The 22,371-nt window shown below is 56.9% G+C and overlaps 1 protein-coding gene across 1 annotated transcript in view; it reads left to right on the top strand.

The window, feature by feature from the left end:
- Nucleotides 1-4,465: 4,465 nt before the first annotated feature.
- Nucleotides 4,466-22,371, top strand: part of TNFRSF8 (TNF receptor superfamily member 8) — a 64,489-nt gene continuing 46,583 nt past the window's right edge. Inside the window, exons 1-2 of the mRNA XM_059691226.1 lie at nt 4,466-4,676; nt 18,537-18,624. Coding sequence (XP_059547209.1) covers nt 4,605-4,676; nt 18,537-18,624 — 160 coding nt within the window. The 5' untranslated portion in view covers nt 4,466-4,604. The remainder of the gene's footprint in view (nt 4,677-18,536; nt 18,625-22,371) is intronic.

The raw sequence follows: 22,371 nt of genomic DNA, 5'->3' as shown, positions 1-22,371 counted from the left end.
CTTAAAAGTCAGAGGGTTTCGGAGCCACATTCCAGCCTTGCCACTCTCCGGTGGGTGACCTCAGGCAAGTTACTTAACTACTCTGAGCCTCAGTTTGTTCATCTGTGAAATGGGGATAGATACACTGACTTGAAATCTTGTTGCCAGGATTACATGTCTGGCCTGATTATAGTGTGTGTGTGTGTGGGGGCAGTTCCTGGGGTTCGCTCAGACAGGGGGGAGCCCCTAATGCAGTGGTTCTCAACCTTCCTCATGCCACGACCCTTTAATACAGTTCCTCATGTTGTGGTGACCCCCAACCATAAAATTATTTTCGTTGCTGCTTCATAACTGTAACTTTGCTACTGTTATGAATCGTCATGTAAATATCTGATATGCAGGATGTATTTTCATTGTTACAAATTGAACATAATTAAAGCATAGTGATTGATCACAAAACAATATGTAATTATATATTCAGTATGTGTTTTCCGATGGTCTTAGGCCACCCCTGTGAAGGGTCGTTGGACCCCAAAGGGATTGCGACCCACAGGTTGAGAACCGCTGCCCTAAGGGTTGTCCCCAACTCTGAGGCGTGAACTCCCTGACGCCAGCCTTCAAGTGGCCCCTTCTCACCGCCGTCCCAGGGACCAGAGCCGAGTGACCAAGATGCAGCTGGTGTCCTGGGCCTCGAGAAGGGGAGACTTCTGGGGCTTGAGTTGGAGGCAGCCGGACACGCAGGTCCTGCCGGAGAAGCCCCCCATGAAGAGGCCTACTCTCCTCGAGGCACCTGGGAAAGGTACCCCCAAAACCACCTGGGCCAATGAGAGCAGAAAGATGCAGGCTTTCCCCCTCAGGTTTCCAGCCTCCTACCTGCCCGCTGCTGCCTGGGGCAGAAAGAATCCCTTCATCTGCTGAGGGTATTTCGGGGCTGTTTTGGGGCTGGGGTTCCCAGCTGTTGGGGAAGTCCCTGAATTTCCTGAGCCGGGGCAGAACCTGGCGTCTTGCTCAGCATCCCTTTGGTGACACGTTCCCAGTACCCTTCGGAGAGCTCGCTGTGGCACCTGCCTTCCGCCCCCTCCCTCTGAGACGCTGCTCACCTGCCTGCTTCCTGCAGGCCCGGCTTGGCTCCCGCAGCCAGGAGGGGCCTTGACCCCCGCCACCCCACATCAGGGCCTGCGCTGCAGGCCTAGGGACTTCCCCTCCAGGCTCTTCAAAGCACTTTCACACGCGCTGGGAGTTCAAGAGCGCCTGAGACCTGCAGACGCACTGAAACCCCAGGCACCTCCATCCAGGGCCTTCTCTTAGAGTCCCACCAGGTGCCATTTCCTAGGCGTCTACACTTCTACAGCTCAGGCCGCCTCCTCAGGGATGGAGCGCGTTCCCTGCCGCCCATCACTGGCTCACAGCCGCGTGCCAGGCGCCGGCTCCCAGGCACCCTGGCTGTCCAGGAGCCCCCAGCTTCCTGGGGCAGATGGATGCCCGAGCCAGTCATTACAGTCCTGACACAGTGAGATCAGTTCTAGAATTGAGGCACAAAAAAACGACAGAAACCGCCTTTCTGGCTGGGAAGATGCTGGGGGAGGGGCAGGACGGTGCCAGGAAAGCAGCAAAGGGGAGGTGGCTTTGGGGCCGGTTCTGAGAGAAACGGGGGTCTGAGGGGTGTGCTCTGTGGAGGGCCAGGGTGGGCAAAGGCGTGGAGGGGGAGAGCGTGCGTGGCGTGTGCGGCTGGAGCAGGGATGAGGGAAGAGGCTGAAAGTGAAGCTGGAGAAACGAGTCTGAGCCAGGCTGGGACTGGCCTTGAGTACCATTGGCTCTGGGGAGCCTAGTGGAGTCACGGCTCTGTGCCTCAGTTTCTCACCTGCAGAATGGGCACAATAGGCTCTCCTCCATGGGGTTTCCCTGAGGATTCAAGGAACCGATGCCTGAAAACTCTTAGCAGAAAATAAGCACTCAGCCCCCCCTATTATTATTACCATTAAGTAAATGTTATAAATTTTCAGGTGACCAAAACCCAGCTTCCTTGACCCCCTCCCCCACCTCTGCAAGGTCCCTTTAGAAGCCCATGGAAGGGAAGGACAGGAGAGAGAGACAGGTGTCCATTGCTATAATGATCTTAAAAAAAAATTTTTTTTTAAATTAAAACAAAATTTTTTTAATGGATTTCAGAGAGGAAGAGAGAGGGAGAGAGAGACAGAAACACCAATGATGAGAAAGAATTATTGATCAGCTGCCTCCTGCACGCACCACACCAAGGATTGAGCCTGCAACCCAGGCATGTACCCTGACCGGGAATTGAACCGTGACCTCCTGGTTCACGGGTCGATGCTCAATCACTGAGCCACGCCGGTTGGGCTATCATGATCATTTTTTTAATATAATGATCATTTTTAATGGGTGTGTAGTATTTCATGAAAGGAACATACCACAATTTACTTAACCATTCTCTGTTGTGATTCTTGGCATATTTCCAAGGTTTATCAATAATATTTTAGGAAATATTACTTGTTTATAGTTTCTTTTTCCAGTTAACCATTTCCTTAGTTTTTCTTTGCTAGGGTGAAATTACTGAACCACAAGCCGTAAATATATATATATTTTTTTTTTGTGGGGGACTTTGCTAAGAATTGCCGATTGCTTTCTGAAAAGGGTTGTAACATTTACCAGCACAGTATGAATGCATGTTCCACTTTGGGGTGGGATTTTACCAAAGTTGTTGTTATAAAGGGGAAAAAAAAACCCTAATGAGTTAATGTCTCAACGGGATCAAAGGTTGTTTTAATTTGCATCTCTTCAATTGCTAGAAAGATGGGACTTCTAAAACGTGTAATTGTGTTAACTTGAATTTCCCCTGGTGTCAGCATCCTGCTGTTGGGTTGTGTTGGTACGGTGAACAAGCATATCTTTATTCAGAGCACCCGCAGGTCTGCAGTGCAAACCTCAGGACTGGGAAGGAGCGTGCCGGGTCGCCCCTCCGCTGCCCGGTTCTGTGGCCATCCTGCAGGGTCACTTCCACAATCACTCACTTTATTTACTGTCTAACGCGGTCCCAGCTCACGCACCCCAGGCCTGGTGCACCCAGGGGCGAGCGCCCAGGGCGGGCAGGTTTTCCACGGAGAAGGCAGGAGCTCAAGGAGGGTCCTGGTGGGAGACCAGGGCTAGTGGCACGATGGCAAGATGGGGCCTGACAGCGCCTTGCAGGGCAGGCTGAGGTGCAGACGTCCGAGGGCCGTGGGCCCCTCCGGGCACCGGGAAACGGCCGGAGCACCTGGGACGGATGCCTGTGCCGGGGCCTCGGTTTCCCCATTTGAAGGAAAACAGGCGCAAGGCCAGCAAATGAGCCCTTGACCGGCAGCCTAGTCAGATGCTCAGGAAACTGCACGGAGCGCCGAGTGCAAGGAGCTGCGAGCCCCTGGGATGGAGAAGCAGGCGCAGGGAGAGGCTGCCCACGCCAACGAGAACTTCCTTCCAGTGAGGGGTGCGTGGTTCCTTCTCTCAGACCATTAGGCTCCTCTTCTGGGCACAAAACTCTCAGGGGGCAGGGGAGCACCCGTGAATCGATAACCAAACGTTGTATTCTTCTCACCATCAGTTCCTCCAATAGTCCCCCTACCCACTCACCCACCTGCCCATCCCCCACTTGCCCATCCATCCACTCACCTATCCCACCCACCCGTCCATCCACCCACCTACCCCCACCCATTCATCTACCCATCCATCTATTCATCCATCCACCCACCACCCACTCACGCACCCATCCGTCTCCCAATCATCCATTCACTCACCTACCCACCTACCCACCCACCACCCACCCACCCACTCACCCATTCACTCACCCACCCATCTATTCATCCACCCACCCACTCACCCATCCCCTCACCACCCACCCATCTATTCATCTACCTACCCACTCACCCGTCCCCTCACCACCCACCCATTCACTCACCCACCCATTTATTCATCTACCCACCCACCCATTCACTCACCTACCCACCCACTCATCCACCCATCCATCCACCTCCCCACTCCTCCCCACCCCCCCACCCCCCCACCCCCTCCTCATCCCTCTAGCGTCCATCTACTGTTGCATTTACAATAGACACACATGAATGGGGTGAGTGGTTGTTGGGGGCTCTCCCCGCAGTCTTCCTCCTCCAGGGCCTCTCCAGGGAGGAGAGAAGTGTGAGCTGGTTGGTGACAGGAGTAGGAACCTACTCAGGTTTGCTTTTCCTTGGGGTGGGCGTGCAATGGAGCGTTGGGACCAGCCGGAGACCCCCCATCTCCTGGGAGCCCCTCCCTCCAGGGTGGGAGCTGCCTTCCTGCACCTCAGTCCACTTGCACTGGGGCCACCCCTTCTGTCGAATCCAGGACCAGCCATTGAACAGCAAAGGGGGGCGTGCCTTGTTCTGAGTCATCTCTGCACGTGTCTGTTTTTTTCTCCAGCTGCCAGGTGGCCCATTCTTTGAAGCAGTTCTGGGTTAACCACTGTGCCTCCGGGAGGGAGAGGAGGGGTGAGCGAAGGCCGAACGCTGGGGAAGGAGCGGCAACTTCACAGCGTGAGGCTGGGCGCCAGCGAGGCTGCCTGTCCAGCTGAGCCAGCGGCCTGAGCCCAGCCTCCTCCCGGGATGTTCGCTCTCGCTCTCCGCGCAGCAGCGCTGGGGCTGTTGCTCCTGGGGGCGCTCCAAGCCTTCCCGCAGGTAAGGGGGTGTCGGGAGCCTGGGGAGGCGCTGGCGGTCCAGAGCGCCCTCTTTTCCATCACTGCCTTGAGCCGCAGACACCGGACAGGACAGCGTGGGGCAGGTGGGACACAGGAGGAAGGAGGCCCCCTCACCTCCCTCCCCGCCCCCGCTGGAGTGAGGGGCTGCAGGTGACAGGCAGGGGCACCCGAATGCGCAAGTGTCCTAAGGTGGGAGGGCTAGTGGGGTGCCCTCCCCCGCCTGGCGGACACCTGGGACTATTCACTTATTTCTCATCCACTGAGCTGGGGTCTGCCTGCAGGAGAGCGGCTGCTTGTGGGTGGGGTCATGGCAGGTGAGGTGAGGACCCCAGGGTCGGGCAGGCCAGGGGGGGCCTCCCTGGGCCAGAGAGGTTGCTGTTGGGGCTCTCCTTGCTGCACACCCCTGGCCCCTAGGCAGCCACTGGCTGAAGGTCTAGGGAGGGCGGGAGAGGTGGATGAGATGCTTTTGAATCTTAGGGCTTCAGGCAGAAGGAGGGGGAATGCAGGCGCCCCCTTCCCTCTGCACAGGCACCCCTTCCCTCCTCAATGGGACACCGTGAGCCCCCCCTGTCCCCCCCCCCCCCCAGCGTGCAACAGAGGGCAGAGGAGGCTGCTGGCTGTGTGACAGGACAGAGACCCAGTGGAGAACCCACCCCCAGCCCCTAAGCCCTTTACTGATGACCTGGCGGAGGGGAGAGTCTGGGGTGCCAGGGTCATGGGGAGATCAAGGGGAGGGAGGGATGTGATCGGGGAGCTGTGTTCGTATTTGGCGGCTGGAGCCCATGTGCTTCCTTCCTATGGAGTGGAACCCCTCCTTAAAGTAAAAACAATAACATGCATTTTATTACACACGGAGCGTGTCCTTATACCGTCCACGCCAGAAGCGGACACCCTACAGATACAGTGAAGTCTTTGGACCTCGTCTCACCCTGGTTCCTTCACAGATGGAACGGCCGGTGTTTGGTTTCTAGGACTCGGCCGGGTCTGGCACGGACTGCAGCGTCCGGAGCACAGGGTGCTTCGCTGGGCTTTGCAGGGTCTGCTGTGCGTCCTGGGACCTTTCCAGGCGCGCTCGCCTCTGAACATGAGACGCAGTATTCTGTCCAGTGCGGGGGTGGGGGGTGGGAGGGGGTTCCCTAGTTTAACTACTTCCCTGATGGAGGCTGACATGTGGATGCATGGGGCGTGTGTGCCTCTTTCAGAGAGGAGGCCGAGAGGAGAATGTGTAGGTGAAAACGTGGACACACTGAAAGAGGCTGCTGACTTGCCTTCCAGGGAGGCCAGCCACTCGCCCTCCCACGGCCAGCATGAGAGTAGCAGCTTCCCCACATCCTAACCGACTTTTGATCTTATCGGGAGTTTTTATTTTTGTCAATGTGATCAGTGATAAGGCCATATCTTTGTTGTCTTCATTTGCATTTCCCGCCGACTAGAGCGCCTGAGAGTCTGAGCGGCGCTCTCTCCTCTCTCTCTCTCTCCTCTCTCTCTCCTCTCTCTCTCCTCTCTCTCTCTCTCTCTCCTCTCTCTCTCCTCTCTCTCTCTCTCTCTCTCTCCTCAGACACTGGGCCACTTCTTGGCAGGGCGGGGTGCCCGTGGGGGAGGGGCCTCCGACCAGGGCCCCTCAAGCCTTTTGCATTTCTGTTGCCCCAGTAAACGTTTGAAAAGTTCATTATTGGAAAAAAAAAAATCAGGGCTTGACATTTCAACCCATTTTTTTCCTGGTCAGGATTGCGTTCTTGCTGTGCGTCACATTCTGAGAAAGAGATTTGGCCTCTGCCCCTCATACCACAGTCTCCCCAAGTGACCCCGGATTACTCCCCCATGCTGAAACGAATCCTGTGCTCTCTCCCCTCCCTGGCCTCCACCTTCTCCAAGAGGCACCCCGGTGGGGGGGCGGGGGGGTGCTGGGGAGGGAGGCCTAAGGTCTTTCCCTGACAACTTAGGATTCCCCCTCCCCCTCCCACCCCAATCATGTTCCAGGCCAGGCTGAGGCTACAGGCAAGCCCCCCTCCCACCCCTACGCCCCCTACTTTCAGCCAGATGTGGACCTGGGCCCTGCGTGAGCCTGGGGGAGGGGTCCCCTGATGGCTCTTTGCTGGGGATAAATAACTAGAGCTAGGGACCTCCCATGGACGGAAGTGCTCATGGTGGGATTCCCTGGCAGGAGGGCTGGACAGACAGCCCGGGTCTGTTCAGGAAAGGGGGTGTTCCCAGGGCACCCACATCCCTGCAGGAAGGCAGAGTCTGCCTGGATGAGGTGACCCTGACCCCGAGAGGGGGGCCCTGATGGACGTGCAGGGCAAAGGGGGTGCAGGCTGGTGGGAGTCAAGGCCTCCACTTCCTCAGAGAGGCCAGGGCAGCAAGGCGAGCCGAGTGGGGTGTGGGGGGACCCATTACTCAGCCCGAGAGCAGCCAGTGCTGGGAGAAGGGCAGCGCTTACGGGAAGTCTCTGCTGCTGCTCCCACTCATATCTGACCTAGACCCGTTTCTTGAGTTCGTTGTGATTCATCCTCAGGCCGGTGTGCACCTCCCTCACCCCACTTCGCCTGGGAACACCGTCAAACGGCGGAGGGATGCCTGTGTCTGGGCCTGGGGAGCGCCTGGGGGCTGGCGTCCCGGGCACAGGAGGTTAGGTGAGCCCAGCGTGGCCTCCTCGGGCGTGTGCACTGACTGCCCCGGAGGCAACGCATCTGGGATCACGGCCCCCACTTCCAGGTGAGGATGTGAGGCCCAGAGGCCGGGAGGGTCTTGCTCGCCGTCCCAGGACTGGTCAGGGGCAGAGCAGGACCCGAGCCCCAGACCCGAAGGGGAGAATGTCCACAGAGGCAGCTCTGGGTCAGGGCCAGTCCCCTGGCATCTCTCTCTCCTCCCACCCGTGAGCTATTGGGTTCCGGGAAGCAAGCCCTCCTTCCAGAATCTTCGCTGCCTGTGGTCAAAATCCACTGGGCACTCTCAGTGGCCTCGCTGCTGGGCAGGGACTGTCTATACGCCACTCATTCCACTTACTCGAGCGCCTGGGTCTTTGAGGACATTCATCCAAGTATGCATGCAGTCATGCAGTCACGCATTGATTCGTTAGTTTAGAAAACCTTACGGGAGCAGCTGCCTGTGCCAGGCATGGCTCCAGGCGGGCACTTTTGTTCCAGGCTGTTCCAGGTAATCACTCAGCCTCTGCTTGCAGGCCTCTGGTGACGGGGCGCTCACTCCCACCCAAGGCCGCTCGTGCTACCCTGAGTTAACACCCACATTTATTTTTTTTTAAAAAATGTATTTCTTTATTGATTTCAGAGAGGAAGGGAGAGGGAGAGAGAGATAAAAACATCAATGATGAGAGAGAATCATTGATCGGCTGCCTCCTGCACACCCTCTACTGGGGATCGAGGCTGCAACCCAGGCATGTGTCCTTGGCCGGAATAGAACCTGGGACCTTCAGTCCGCAGGCCGACACTCTATCCACTGAGCCAAACCGGCCAGGGCAGCACCCACATTAGATGGTCTGTATGAGGCACTGAAATCTGTCTCCTCAAAGCTCCTGCCCATTGGCCCTGGTGGAAGCGGGGGCTGCATGAGGAAGTTGTCCTCGCCTTCCTTGGAAATGCCTGCCAGCCATGTGCGGGCTTCCACCCTGGGCCCCGGGGCCTCCCCGCCAATCGCCCCATCCAGGGCCCCCAGCATTCCTTCCTCACGTGGCATGAGCTCGATGCCTGTTCATAATTGCTTTTGAGAGAGAGAGGAAGGGGGAGAGATAGAGAGACAGAAACATAAAGGATGAGAGAGAAACATGTTTCTCTCTGAGGACCGAGCTCGCAACCTGGGCACGTGCCCTCACTGGGAATCGAACCCTGACCTCCTGGTTCATGGGTGACGCCCAACCAATGAGCAACACCGGCCTGTTCTTACCGATCCATTCATTCCCCAAACATTTATGGAGCCCCACTGCATGCCAGGGAGTGTTCTGGATGCTGGGGGCACCCCCGTGCCCAGCCCGGCCAGCCTCTGCCTCATGGAACTGACATTCCCTTGTCGACAGGCTGGAGCTAGTTGCCGTGGAGGTGATTTTAACCAGGAGGGGAACGAGGAGGGCCTCCAGGAGGTGGTGACGTGCACAGGAATGAAAGGAGGGAGTCTGCAGCGGAGCCTGAGCAGGAGCATCTGGGCTGAGAAGCAAGGCTGGGGGAACAGGAAGGAGCCGGCGTGGCTGGGGCAGTGGGTGAGGAGGGATGTGGTGGCGAAGGCGCAGGGAAGTAAGGAAAAACCCAGACCTCTGCGGACTGCGGTGTCGGAGGGGGAGGGACACCCCGTGACAGGCTGTGGCATTCCTGTTCCCATCTGCTGTGGTGGGACGGGCGGGCGAGCAGGGAGCCGGGCTGGGGCTGTGGTCCAGGGGAAGGGCCCACAGAGCCAGCACTGTCCTGTAGAGCGGAATCCGCAGGCCTGCGTGCGGGTGCAGAGGGCAGGAGGGGGAGCAGGATCCTGTCCCCATGGGGGCTCCGCCTCTGGGCGGATGGTTGTCGCTTCCTTCCGGAGGCAGGAAAACTGGGCACGGGACAGAGAGGAGTTTTGGAGAAAAGCAGCAGGTCTGTCTGTTTTGCCCACATCCGAGCATCCCGTGGGGCTGGAGCGTGGAAGTACGGAGCGCTCTGCAGAGCTCGGGCCCCTCATCTCGGTCTTTGGTACCAGAGGCGACTGCAGAATCCCCGGTGTCGGTGTCGTCTGGGCCAGTGCCCAGAGGCACCAGCACCTCCCTTGCTGGCACCCCCTCCCTTCTGTTGATGTCGCCCGAGATTCTCTATGTTCTTGGCCACCGCGTTATCTTGTCGATTCGTTCCAGTCCGAAGGCAGGGTCTTCCGCTCATCCTGCTGACATGTTATGTTGACTTTCTCTCTTTTTTTAAAAAAATATGTTTTACTGATTTTTTACAGAGAGGAAAGGAGAGGGATAGAGAGAAACATCGATCAGTTGCCTCCTGCACACCTCCTACTGGGGATGTGGCCTCAACCAAGGTACATGCCCTTGACCGGAATCGAACCTGGGACTTTTCAGTCCGCAGGCCGACGCTCTATCCACTGAGCCAAACCGGTTAGAGTGGCTTTCCCTGGTTGCTGTAGCAAATGATCACAAACTCGGTGGTTTAGAACAACACAAGTTCACCCTCTCGGAGCCGAGGCCAGAGGGTAAGGAGGTCAGCGGGGCCGCATTCCTTCCGACGCTCCAGGGCGGGTGTTTCCTTGCTCTCCCAGCTTGTGGGGCTGCCTGCATTCCTTGGCCCACAGCCCCGGCCACTCCGACCTCTGCGTCCACTGTCGCCTCTCCTTCTCTGACTCGCCCCCTGTGATTCCATCGGGCCCGCACGGAGGACCCGGGACTCTCTCCTCATCTTAGAATCCTGAACCGAATCGCGTGGGCACAGTTCCTTGCCTGGTAAGGGCACATACTCATATTCACATGCTCCAGGGACTAGGACGTGGACCTCTTTGGGGGCCCTTAGTCTACATACCACACCTCATCTTGTTGAATCTGGTCCATTGCTTGTCTTTTTTTGGGAGAGTGTAGAGCATCTTGGTCAAGAGTATGGGCTTTTGCCTGACTGGCGTGGCTCAGTGGTTGAGTGTTGACCTATGAACCAGGAGGTCACGGTTTGACTCCTGGTCAGGGCACATGCCTGGGTTGCGGGCTCGATCCCCAGTGTGGGGCGTGCAGGAGGCAGCTCATCCATGAGTCTCCCTTATCATTGATGTTTCTCTCTCTCCCTCTCCCTTCCTCTCTGAAATCAATAAAAATATATTTAAAAACCCCAAACATTAAGGGTTGAAATATTAAAAAAGTAAAAAAAGTATGGGCTTTTGGGCCAACCCTGCTTCTGGCCCTCACCATATGGTGCTCTTGGGCAAGTTAAGTCACTTCTCTGTGCCTCAGTTTTCCCCATCCACAGGAGGGGAGTAATAGCCCAGCGACCTTGCAGGGCTGTGGGAAGAATCCCATGAGCTCATATGTGAAAAGTGCTGAGAACAGCTCCTGGCTCCGAGCGAGGGCAAGTGAAGGTTAGCCATGCTAAGTGCCTGTTGTGTGCGAGGACAGGGCTTGCCCTGGAGGGTGGCGGCCTGGGAAGAGAGATGCAGAGAACAGTGTGACCAGCACGGTGCGGAGATCTGTGCCAGGTCTGCGGGGGCCCGCAGGGGCCGTCCTCCCCTCCCCTGGGTCTGTGGGGGAGGAGGCCCCAGGCTCAGACACCAGCTGCAACCCCAACACTTCCAGGGACTGTAACCCGAACCACTGGCCCACGCACCAGCGGGGCTCTCTGGGCAGCAGGGCCGGCCGTGGGAAGTGAGGAGTCAGCAGCTGCAAAACTTGGACTTGAGGCCAGATCTTGGTCTCATTGACGTACTCACCTCCATCCCACCCATCTTCTCTCCTATCTTTTTAAAAATATGTTTTTTATTGATTTCAGAGAGGAAGGGAGAGGGAAAGAGAGAGAAACATCAGTGATGAGAGAGAATCATTGATTAGCTGCCTCCTGCACACCCCACACTGGGATGGAGCCCGCAACCTGGGCATGTGCCCTGACTGGGACTCGAACCGTGTCCTCCTGGTTCATAGGTCGACGCTCAACCACTGAGCCACGCCAGCCGGGCTCTTCTCTCCTATTAGTTGCTCTACAACCATGGGTGGCTCCCCATTGCCAAAGGCTACATTTCCCAAAGTCACTTCCAGGGGGTGGTAGTTCCATGAGAAAAGGGTTCTGTGGCCAACTAAGTTTGGGAAACATCTTGTCCATCTGCCCCCAACCTTTTCTTGGAGAATCAGAGAGCAAGTGAGCACATACGAGGCACTGAGAGGCCCTACGATTTCACGTGAAAACCTCTCAGATGGGATCCAGAGGTCCTTTGTGTTATTTTGTTTTGCTGGTCACCTGTGGACATCCTGCAGACTAGCGTTTGATGGGACACTATGTGGGAAAGGGCAAGTCAGGGCTGACCGTCTGGCCCTGCCTCCTGGGCCCATCCCCTCAGCTCCCCCGGGATCTTACCCACCTTCGCTCATACATGGAAGTGCTTCTGCCCCAAGAAGCCTCATGAATCCTCAAGTTCGTTAAAAAAGAGAAAAAAGATATGTTATTGGTTTTTAGAGAGAGAGGAAAAGAGTGAAATATTTTTTTTTAAATATTTTTTTATTGATTTCAGAGAGGGAGAGGAAGCGAGAGATAGAAACATCAATGATGAGAGAGAATCGTTGATTGGCTGCCTCCTGCACGCCCCCTACTGGGAGATGGAGCCCACAACCCGGCCATGTGGCCTGACTGGGAATCAAACCAGCAAACTCTTGGTGCGTGGGGTGATGCCCAAGCAACTGAGCCACACTGGCCAGGGCACCAAGTTAGTTTTTTTTTCCTCTGCCTATTTCATGATGCTTATTCTGCGTTGTGGTTGTGACTCGAGTGTTTTTCTGATCTCATCTTTGAGGTCTCCTCCCTCCCTTCCCTTCTTCCCTCCCTCCCTCCCTCCCTCCCTCCCTCCCTTCCTTCCTTCCTTCCTTCCTTCCTTCCTTCCTTCCTTCCTTCCTTCCTTCCTTCCTTCCTTCTTCCCTATCTTCTTTCCAGGCATTGCTATTTACTCTCTCCCATGGGCCTGTTCTGGGAGCTGACTCATGACATGGAACAGTCTAGAATCGGCTTTTGTGTCCCCGAGCACCGAGCCCAGCGCCTGAATCCTCTGTGTGATGGTAGGGGACTTAGGTTTATTCTTTGCCTTCTCAGGCGGGGCCCTGTTTTAGTTTCCTATTGTGGCGGTCATTACCACAAGCTCAGTGGCTTGAACCAACGCAAGTGATGATCTTTCGGTTCATAAGTCCGAAACCGTTGTCACTGGGCCAGAGTCATGGCTGCCTTCCTCCCTGGAGACTCTGGGGAAAATCCAGGCCCTTGCCTTTCCAGCTGCTGGAGGCCACCTGCATTCCTTGGCTTGTGGCCCCTTCCTCTGTCTTCACGCCAGCTGCAGAGCATCTCTCTGACCCTGCTTCCGTCATCATCACGTCTTCCCCAACTCTCTCTCTCTCTGTCTCTGTCTCTCTCTCTCTCTGTCTCTCTCTCTCTCTCTCTCTCTCTCACACACACACACACACACACACACACACACACACACACACACACACATTTTGAAGGACCCTTGTGGTGACATTGGGACCACCCAGATAATCCAGGATCACCCACCCATCTCAGGGTCACTGATTAGCAACCTTAATTCCCTTTGGCCTGAAGGTGATATAGTCAGAGGTTCTGGAGATTAGGACGTGGGCATCTTTGAGAGCCCCTGTTCTGCTGACCACAGACCCCGTCTCATCTCCTCCTTGCCTCCCACCTGGGAGATTCTCGGTGAGGATGGCCACTGTAGTAAGCTCCATCCCAGAGAAGGTGCTCCCCGGTGCCCGGGCTCCGTCCGCCAGGCCTCCAGAGTTCATCTGCTATGGCTGCTTCTGTGTCTGCCTTCGTTGGGTTTTACCTCCAGCCATGGGGCTGGCCAGCACAGGGCCACGCATACTGCCCCTCAGCTCCCTGGAGGCCAGAGGTGGGACCTGGGGGAGCCTCCCTGGCTCCGGCACACAGTGTGGCAGCAGGAGGGATGCGGCCTGCATGCGGCAGGGACAGGCTGTGTGTCGGGGCCCGGGGGGGCGGGGTATTTAAAGTGAGAACCACAAGGAAATGGACTCTCCCCTAGAGGCTCCCGCAAGGACCCAGCCCTGCCCACACCTTGACTTAGCCGCTGAGACCTGACCTGGATGGGTGGCCAGGGAGGGGTCCTGAGGAGGAGGCATGCCGGAGTGAGGCCTCAAGGAGGAGTTGGGGTGTTCTGGACGAGGGGAATGGGGTGGTCAGGGGAACAGCGTGCGCAAGGCTGCTGGAGGGAGGGAGGCAGGGAGGGAGGGGGTGTAAGTGGGGATGGGAGGAAGGCTGGGGGGACAGGTGCCAGAGGAGGCACAGGCCAGATGAGCCCGGGCCAGGGGCCGGGTCTCCTGGGCCATCGTCAGGACGTTGGGCTCCAGGCCTAGGCGGGTTGAAGCCATCTGAGTGTCTTCCATGGGGGAGGGGTGGGGAGGGGAGCAGCTGTGTGTTTTGAAAAGGTCCCTCTGGCGTCGCACTGTGAGTGGGCTATGGGGGATGGGTGGGTGTGAGAAGGCCCTTAGACGGCCACTGTCAAGACCAGGTAGTAGGGAGGTGAGGAGGAGCTGGTGGATTTGAGGGCAGAACTGGACAGGAGAGCCTGGTGGGTGAGAGGCTGTGCAAGACGACCCAGGCTCTCACGCTGCCTGGCTGTGTGACTTAGGCAAGTTTCTTGACCTCTCTGTGCCTCAGTTTCTCCATGTGTAAAATGGGATGGATAGTAGGTATAGGGTGGGGCCTGGGATTCTGCATTTTGAGCAAGTTCACAAGGGATGCCAGTGCTGCTGGCCCAGGTTCCTCACCTTGAGTAATAGAGGTGAGGGCCCCTCAGGATGGATTTGGGGTGCCCCTCCCCGCTCTGCCCAGCTCTGGCCCCTTTGGATATTTTGTGTTTGATTGCACTCTTCCACCCCAGCGCCCCCTCCCCACTGTAGACGCTCAGCTGCTACAGGTGTGGCCCAGCCCCGGTTCCTCTCCACGCTGAGCCAGGTGGGGCTTTCTGGAAGTGATATTTACCAGGTTTTATAGGGAAAACCAAACCATCTGAAACTAGACAGGCCTTGAAATGGGAAGGTTTCAGGCCACTCTCTCTTTATCTTGATGCCACTAAGGTTGAGCAACAGGCCTTTGGTTGTACAGCTCATCACTCTGCGGACACCTTGCTCTGCCTCGAACCTGCCGGGGAACCCCACCCAAAAGCCCCCCTTCCAGGCCTCGGGCTTCCCCCTCCCACTCTCCCCGTTCTGTCCCCGCTTCCCTCCCAGGCCATGGCCAGAGCCCAGCCCAGCTGTGTCTCCCCCTTCCCCAGGGGCAGCGGGAGCTGATGGGCTGTCCAGGGGCTGGGCCCATGGCCAGTGGCAACTGGTGGGGCCCTTGGAACTCAGGAGGTCAGACTTCCCGGTCTGCCGCTAACATAGGTGCCCAGGCTGCTGCCCTCTCTGCCAGGAGCTGGGGTGGGTGAGGGGCCCCTGTGAGTGGGCAGTGGGAGACCATGGAGGTGGGGCAGTGGGAAGATGGGAGAGAAGGCAGAGAGAGTGATGAATGGAGCTGGGGGTGAGCGCTGTGCCTGGGGCATGAGACTGGACCAGGTCTTGGGGACCACAGACAGTGCTGCAAGGGCGAAGCTCAGGTCCCCAGGTGCCACCTCTTTCTACTTACCGCCTGGGAATGCCCTGGGAAGGTGGGGTGGCTTCCCCACTGGAGCCGCAGCTCCTGGAGGGCGCTCGGGGCCCACCCAGCTCTCTGGCACACAGTAGGTGCTCCGTGCGCTTGTGTGGTGGTCAGCAGTCAGCTGACCTGCACTCAGCGCCTGACCCGCCACAAGGTGTGAACTTGGGCGGGTCTTTCTCCTCACAGACTAGCTTCCATGGTAACAGGGTCTCTCAGGGCTGAGGGTTCAGTAACTGCTGTTGCTACGTCTACATGCATTGCATTGACCCCATTTTCTGGGTGCCTGTAAAGCGATGACATCATAGACAACAACAAAAAATTCCCCGGTGTCTCCGCCAGAGAAGGCCAGCCCAGTGGGAGTGGGGTGGAGGGGGGGGGGGGGGAGTGGTGCCCCCACCTCGGCCCCACCTACATCTCTGGGAATGTCTGGGGGAGCTGGGGTCCAGCACCGCCATAGGTTTAGAGGAGTAGCCCCTTCCCCATAAGCCCCATATGAAACGGAGGCCCCCGGTCCTCTACTCCCTTGGTGGGGCTCTGATGGGCTACAATTGCCCCTCTGGACAGCAGGAAGACAGCTCCCCCTGGTGGCAAGCCATGGCCTTACACAGATTTATTGTTGAGCTGCTATTTATCTATGTGGTTTTATACAATTGTTTTATTTCTCTCTCTCTATGTATATACATTACTACTACTACTATTATTATTATTATTATTATTATATTTTACTGAGCCATTTGCAAGTTTGTTGCAGACATTTTGATCCTTCACCCTAAACATATCAGCATCTTCTCCAACAAGGGCATCTCTGCCTTAAGTTCACATTCAGGCATTCGACATGGGTACAACATAATCAGACATAAAGTCCTCGTTCACATTTCATCACACCTCAAATTCTCCTTTACAGCGATCCCTGCCTTCCACCTCGACTCGGGGTCCAGCCCAGACATTGCGTTTAGTCATCCCATCTCTCTAGTCTCCTTTATTCTGGAACTTTCCACAGCTCTTCTTTGTTTCATCATTGGCATTTTTAAAGAGTCCAGGCTAGTTGTTTTGTAGAAAGGCCTTTGGTTAGGCTTTATCTGATGTTTCCTCATGATTTGGTTCGGATTATGGACTTTTGGTAGAAAGACCACAGATACGATAGGCCCTTCTTAGGACATTGTTATTTAAAACTAGAGGCCCAGTGCACGAAATTCGTGAATGGGTAGGGTCCCTAGGCCTGGCCGGCGATCAGCAACGATCTGTGGGATGACTGGTGGGGTGATCCAGTGGGGCCCCCCGCTGGCACCCGCCTTGGCTGGCCTAGGGCCTGTGGGCTGGGGGCAGCTCCTGCATTGAGCACCTGCCCCGTGGTGGTCAGTGCGCATCATAGGAGCCAGTCGTTCTGCCGTTTGGTCTATTTGCATATTAGGCTTTTATTACATAGGACTAGAGGCCCGGTGCATGAAATTCATGCACGGGGGGGGGGTGTCCCCTAAGCCCAGCCTGCACCCTCTATAATCCGGGACCCCTCGGGGGTTGTACAACTGCCTAGGATCGGGCCTAAACTGGCAGTCAGACATCCCTCTCATAATCTGGGACCACTGGCTCCTAACTGCTCACCTGCCTGCCTGCCTGGTTGCCCCCTACTGTCCCTCCCCCCCGCTGGCATGGTTGCCCCAACTGACCCCCCTGCTGGCCTGGCCGCCCCAGGCAGCCTGTTTGGTTGTCCATTCGGTTGTGGTGGTCACTTAGGTTTTATGTATGTAGATGGGGGAAGCCTGTGACCCAGAGAGGGGGAGAGAACTGGGAACACAGGAAAGCTCCAATGTCCTCTCTGCCCTTATTGCTGTGTGGCTGTGGGTGGGTGATTGCCCCCTCAGGTGCAGTTTCCTCACCTGTGACATGGGGTGGTGATCTGGCCCCAGAGGGCTGGGTGGCATAAAAGAGATGTGTGACGGGGTCAGTGATACTAGATACAGTGAGTTCCCTGTTCTCTGCTCCTTACACCCCTCCAATGGCCTGGGCTGTGGCAGCAGGAGCTGAAGGGCAGCCAGGCTCCCCTCCTCTGTCCCCGGGCTCTGGGGAGCCCATAGCTGTTGATGAGATGAGCAGGCAGGCTGGGCGGGGAAAGCCCAGGCCCCAGAAATTTCCCCGCGCTCAGCAGGCCCAGCAGGGCTGAACCCTCACCCCGGCCCAACCACCCATAGGCTTCCAGGCTCACTTGGTGGATGCTTTGGGCCAGGGAGGACCTAGGTGGTCCCAGCAGGTCCCTGCCCCTGGAGAGGCCCAGCAGCCTGGCTCACTGGAGGGAGGAGGCTGGGCGTGCGCGGGCAAAGCTGGTGCCTGGAGGTGTGCAAACGTCAGGTGATATTTATTATTTCAAATTTATGTGGTGATGTTTCAGGTGAGCAAAAAGAGAAGAATGTTATGCACGCTTCACGTACCCACCACCTCCTGTTACACAGGCCTCCTGGCTGCTCTCTGACCTTAATAGAAAAATGTTTTCATTTTTCACTCTTCCCTTGAGTGGAGAGAAGAGCAGAGAAGCCCCTTAGGCAGCCTGGCCTCTGGGGTGGGGGTAAATGGCTTCTGCTTTTCTCCCCCGAACCAAGAGGGCCCCACCCCACACATCCCATAGGTGGCCCCTCCTGTCTGTCAGGCACCATCGGGGCTGCTGTAGGTACCCTGGTGGGTCAGGCTCCCTCCCACCTGGTCTCTCCCCTCCCCCACCCTCCCTCCCTGGAGCTCCTGGTTGTGGGTGAACCCAGAAACCTGCTTCATGCCCCCCTTTCATTCTATCAGGAAGGACAGAAGTCCTTCCCCAAAGTTTCAGCAAGACTTTCCTCTCTCTTTTTAAAAATATATTTTTATTGATTTCAGAGAGAGGGAGAGAGATAGAAACAGCAATGATGAGTGAGAACCATTGATGGGCTGCCTCCCGCTCACCCCACACTGGGGATCGAGCTGGTAACCCTGGCAGGGGCTCTGACCGGGAATTGAACTGTGGTCTCCTGGTTCATAAGTTGAAGCTCAACCAGGGAGTCTTGAGTTATGGAGGCTGGAGTTCGAGGAGACGTGAGAACAGGTGTTTCTGTCCCTTTGGTAACATGAGGCTTGGTCTCAGGCCTGGCCTTGACAGTGAGTGGAGACCTGGCCTCCTGGGACCTGAGGGTCTGGAGCAGCGGTTCTCAACCTGGGGGTCGAACGACCCTTTCACAGGGGTCACCTAAGACCATTGGAAAACACATATATAATTACGTATTGTTTTGTGATTAATCACTATGCTTTAATTATGTTTAATTTGTAACAATGAAAATACATCCTGCATGTCAGATATTTACATTATAATTCATAACAGTAGCAAAATTACAGTTATGGAGTAGCAACGAAAATAATTTCATGGTTGGGGGTCAGCACAACATGGGGAACTGTATTAAAGGGTCGTGGTATTAGGAAGGTTGAGAACCACTGGTCTGGAGGGAAGATGGGTGTCTGGGATCCACCGGGCCTCACCAGTTCATCTTACCCTCTAGGGTCGAGCCCCCACGGACCCCTGTGCTGGAGACCCCAACCGCCACTATGACAAGGCTGCCGGGAGGTGCTGTTACCGCTGCCCTGAGGGTGAGTGGGGTGCTGGGGCTGGGGGAGGGGGACTGGGGTGTGGGCAAGACGGGAGCCAACGTCATCACTGTCATGTTGACTATCGGTTCTGAAAGCCATCCCGCCATGAGTTCTTGTTATATATATTGATTTCAGAGAGGAAGGGAGAGGGAGAGAGAGAGAGAAACATCAACGATGAGAGAGAATCATTGATCGGCTGCCTCCTGCACACCCCACACTGGGGCTGAGCCTGCAACCTGGGCATAGGCCATGACCGGGAATCGAACCGTGACCTTTTGGTTCATAGGTCGCCGTTCAACCACTGAGCTATGCCGGTCGGGCTGTGAATTCTTGTTTTTAATTACTAGCTGCTCCTCATAGAGCATGTACTATATGTGCACTAGGCTGAGACTTTCACATGCATTGCTTCGTCTCATCAGATCCTCACAATTATCCTTCAGGATTCTCATTTTGCAGATGAGGCTATGGGGGTGCTGCAAGGTTAAGGAACTTGCCCAAGGTCACGAACTGGGAAATGGAAGAACTAGCTGGGCTGGAGCCAGGGTTCTGTGACCCCAGAGTCAAGCTGTCGATATCCCCTGCCCGCCCTTCATTTACAGACTGCAGCCTGGACGCCCATCCTCTCGGCCTCCAAGTGTTGCCATCTGGTGGGTGACAGGCCACAATGCACAGGTCACTGGGGACCTATGGCCTGAGCTGGGCAGGAACCCTGGTCCATCTGTCCCCAGACCACGAGGGCCAAAGGAGCCCATGCTCAGGCCAACGGAGGACCCAGAGAAGCATTTAGGGAAAGAATTTGATATTTTCTATTTCCAAAAATTGCTCAGTCATTATAGGGGAAAAATAGAACTTTCTTGCCTTTGTTTTGTGGGTTAGTGTTGGTTTTGAAGTGTATGTCAGGTGGGCCCCTGTGTTTGTCTGTTCTTAGTGTTTGTGGCCCTTGTGCCTAACTGGCTGGCCACCCACCCACCCATGTTCCTGCCTGTCCACTTGCCTGTCTTTTCACCCCCTGGCCCTCCTGTCGTCTCCTCAGATCCCCCTCCTCCCCTCTCCCATCCCTCTTCCCATCCCCTATCCATCTAGCCACCTGTCTCAGTTTGCTCAAGCTGCCATAGCAAAACACCAGAGCCTGGGGGGCTTAGGCCAAAGACATTTATGCTCTCAGTTCTGGAGGCTACAGATCTTAAGATCAAAGTATTGGAAGGGCTTGGTTTCTGGTCAAAAATCTCTTCTTGGCTTTCAGACAGCTGCCTTCTATGGCTGGGTGGGGCGGGAGGGGAGAGAGAGAGAGAGAGAGAGAGATGAGAGGAGATCTCTTTCTCTTCTAATAAGGCCACCAATCCTGTTGGATCAGGGCCCCATCCTTATGACCCCATTTAGCCTTAATGACCTCCCAAAAGCCCTGTCTCCAAATATAGTCACATCGGTGGTTAGGGCTTCAACATATGAATCTGGAGGGGACACAGTTCAGTCCATAGGGCCACCCCTCCCCCTCCCATCTACCCTCCCATCCATCCCCACCCCTCCCCACCCCCTTTCCATCCACTCGTCCATGCAGCCCTCAGACATTGTTTATTGCTCCTTCTCACAGCGAGGCCACTGGTCGCCTTTCCGGCTTTTTCTGCCGTGGCCTTTCTGTAGGAGCTGCTGTGCTTGGTGTCCTCTGGACCTACTGTGAGCTTTCCCATCTCTGGGCCTCTGTTCATGCCTGTGGGCACCTGGGATGCCCTCCCCCACTGCCCCCCCCGCCCCCCCACCCCCGCTGCAGTCCTGCACCCCTTCCTCCAGGAAGCCTGCCCTCACCAGCCCATGCTGTGTGGCTGGTCACACCCTGCTTCTCCCAGGCCGACTGCAGCCAGAGTTCCGGAGCGTGTGGCCCACTGGCCCTCCTGCTGTCTGTCCCACGATCCCAGCTGCACGAGAAAGGCAGACACTTCCCACATCCTCCGGCTCCCGTGACCCCAGCCTGGCGGGGCCTTGCCAGAGCGCGGGTGGGGAGAGAGGCATCTGGTGCCAGCCTCCCTCCACTTAGACACTATGACCGGGAGGGGGAGGGGCGCCCTTTGCCCCGCGGCCCTGCAGTGACTGGGGGTGGCTGAGCACCTCCTGCCGCTGTGGTGGGAGGGGCATTTTGGCGGAGTTTTATTGACCTTGTGCTTCCGGGCAGACGAGAGAGGAAAAACGAAAAGCCCACAAAAACCCCTTCCTCCGTGTGTTGGGGAAATTTCTGACATTTCACCGTCCTCCCCTCCGCCGTCGGCGCTCAGCTGTGTGGCAGGGCGCGGGGGCGGCTGGTGCAGGAAGGAAACAGGGGACCTTTGAAACTGAGAAGTCAGATGTCACCGAACCTCTTCTCTGGCCCAGGCCCCTAAAGTCCTTTCCAGCATCCTTGACAGCTGATCCCCAGCCCTCTGCTTACACACCCCTGGTGACGGGGAGCTCACTCGCTGCTTCATCACAGTGGCTGTGATTGACATGGATGGAGCGTGCACCGTGCCAGCCACTGTGCTGAGCCCTTTGCCTACATATGAGCTCACTGAACCGGACGGGGAACACGGTGCGGCTCAGGGATTTGGCCATGGTCCCGGGCCAGTAAGTGGCTCAGGTGGGGGTCGCATGTGGCCGTCTAACTCGGGACCCCAAGCCCTTCCATCTTATTTGGTGCCGACCCCCATGGCATTGCATTTGGGAGGCAGCAGAGCATATCCGAGAGGAGCCCAAACCCCTCACTTACTCTGTACGCTGCTTCCAGGATCAGCCTCCTGATTGGGCCCAGAGCCGCTGCCTGCAGGGAGGGGCCTCCCTGCCCAGGTGTGGGGGGGCGTGTGAAGCCAGGCCTGGTGCCAGCTGGAGAGCACGGTGTGATGGGGGCCAAGGCAGTGTGTCCCACCTTGTGCCAGGAGCCGAGGGTTTCTGCCAGGGCGGCGAGCAGGGAGGAGAGGAGGCCGCCCTGCCCCTGGCCAAGCCTGGCTGGCCCACAGTCCCCCTCCGCGCCTGCAGTTCCCCTGGGAAACAGGAGAAACACCAGGCAAACATCTTTCACCCCCAACTCCAAAGCCAAGAACAAAGCACTGAGGGCTCCGATGAGTCCAGATGTTCACCTCCGCTCTGGTCCCCGAGCCAGGACTGCCCTGGGCCACTGCCAGGGGCAGAGGTGGGATGGGGCGGCTCCCCAAGAAGGGTGGCCTGTGGGCTGGGAAGCCCTTGCGACAGGCTGTTAGCATCTAGGGCGGTGCTGCTGGGAGTTGTGGGAACACGCTCCCGGGGGACCTGAACTGGTTGGAACATTCAGGGGGGCTTCCTCGAGGAGCCGGCATCCCAAGGAGTCCTGAGGGCTGTGCCAGGCCACGGTGGGAGGAGGGAGGAGGGCTCTGGTCAGAGGGCACGGAGGATGCCAAGGCCTGGAGTGAGCAAGGGGGGCCACTCAGGGACTGGGTGGGGTTCCATGTGGCAGAAACACAGGGCCTGAAGGGGAGGGGGAGGGGAGGGGAGAGGGGCCTGCGGCCCAGACTCAGGGCAGTTTCTGGGGCCCAAGCAGCTGGGGTTGCCTGGCCGCCCCAAAGCTCAGCCAGAGGTGGGAGCGGTGACGGAAATGTTAGGACAGACAGACATTTGGAGTCAGAAGCCGCTGATCAGAGGCCGGAGCAGAGGTGGCTGGAGGCGGGGGGTACAGAGGACACTTGGGAACCAATTCTGAGAGCGACACCGCAGCTCGCAGCCTCTCTGAACCCCTTTGTTTCTGATTGT

The sequence above is a fragment of the Myotis daubentonii genome, chromosome 3, assembly GCF_963259705.1.
Source record: "Myotis daubentonii chromosome 3, mMyoDau2.1, whole genome shotgun sequence".
Taxonomy (NCBI): domain Eukaryota; kingdom Metazoa; phylum Chordata; class Mammalia; order Chiroptera; family Vespertilionidae; genus Myotis; species Myotis daubentonii.
Note: the sequence above shows the minus strand (reverse complement) of the source record. Positions and strands in the feature narration are given on the sequence as shown.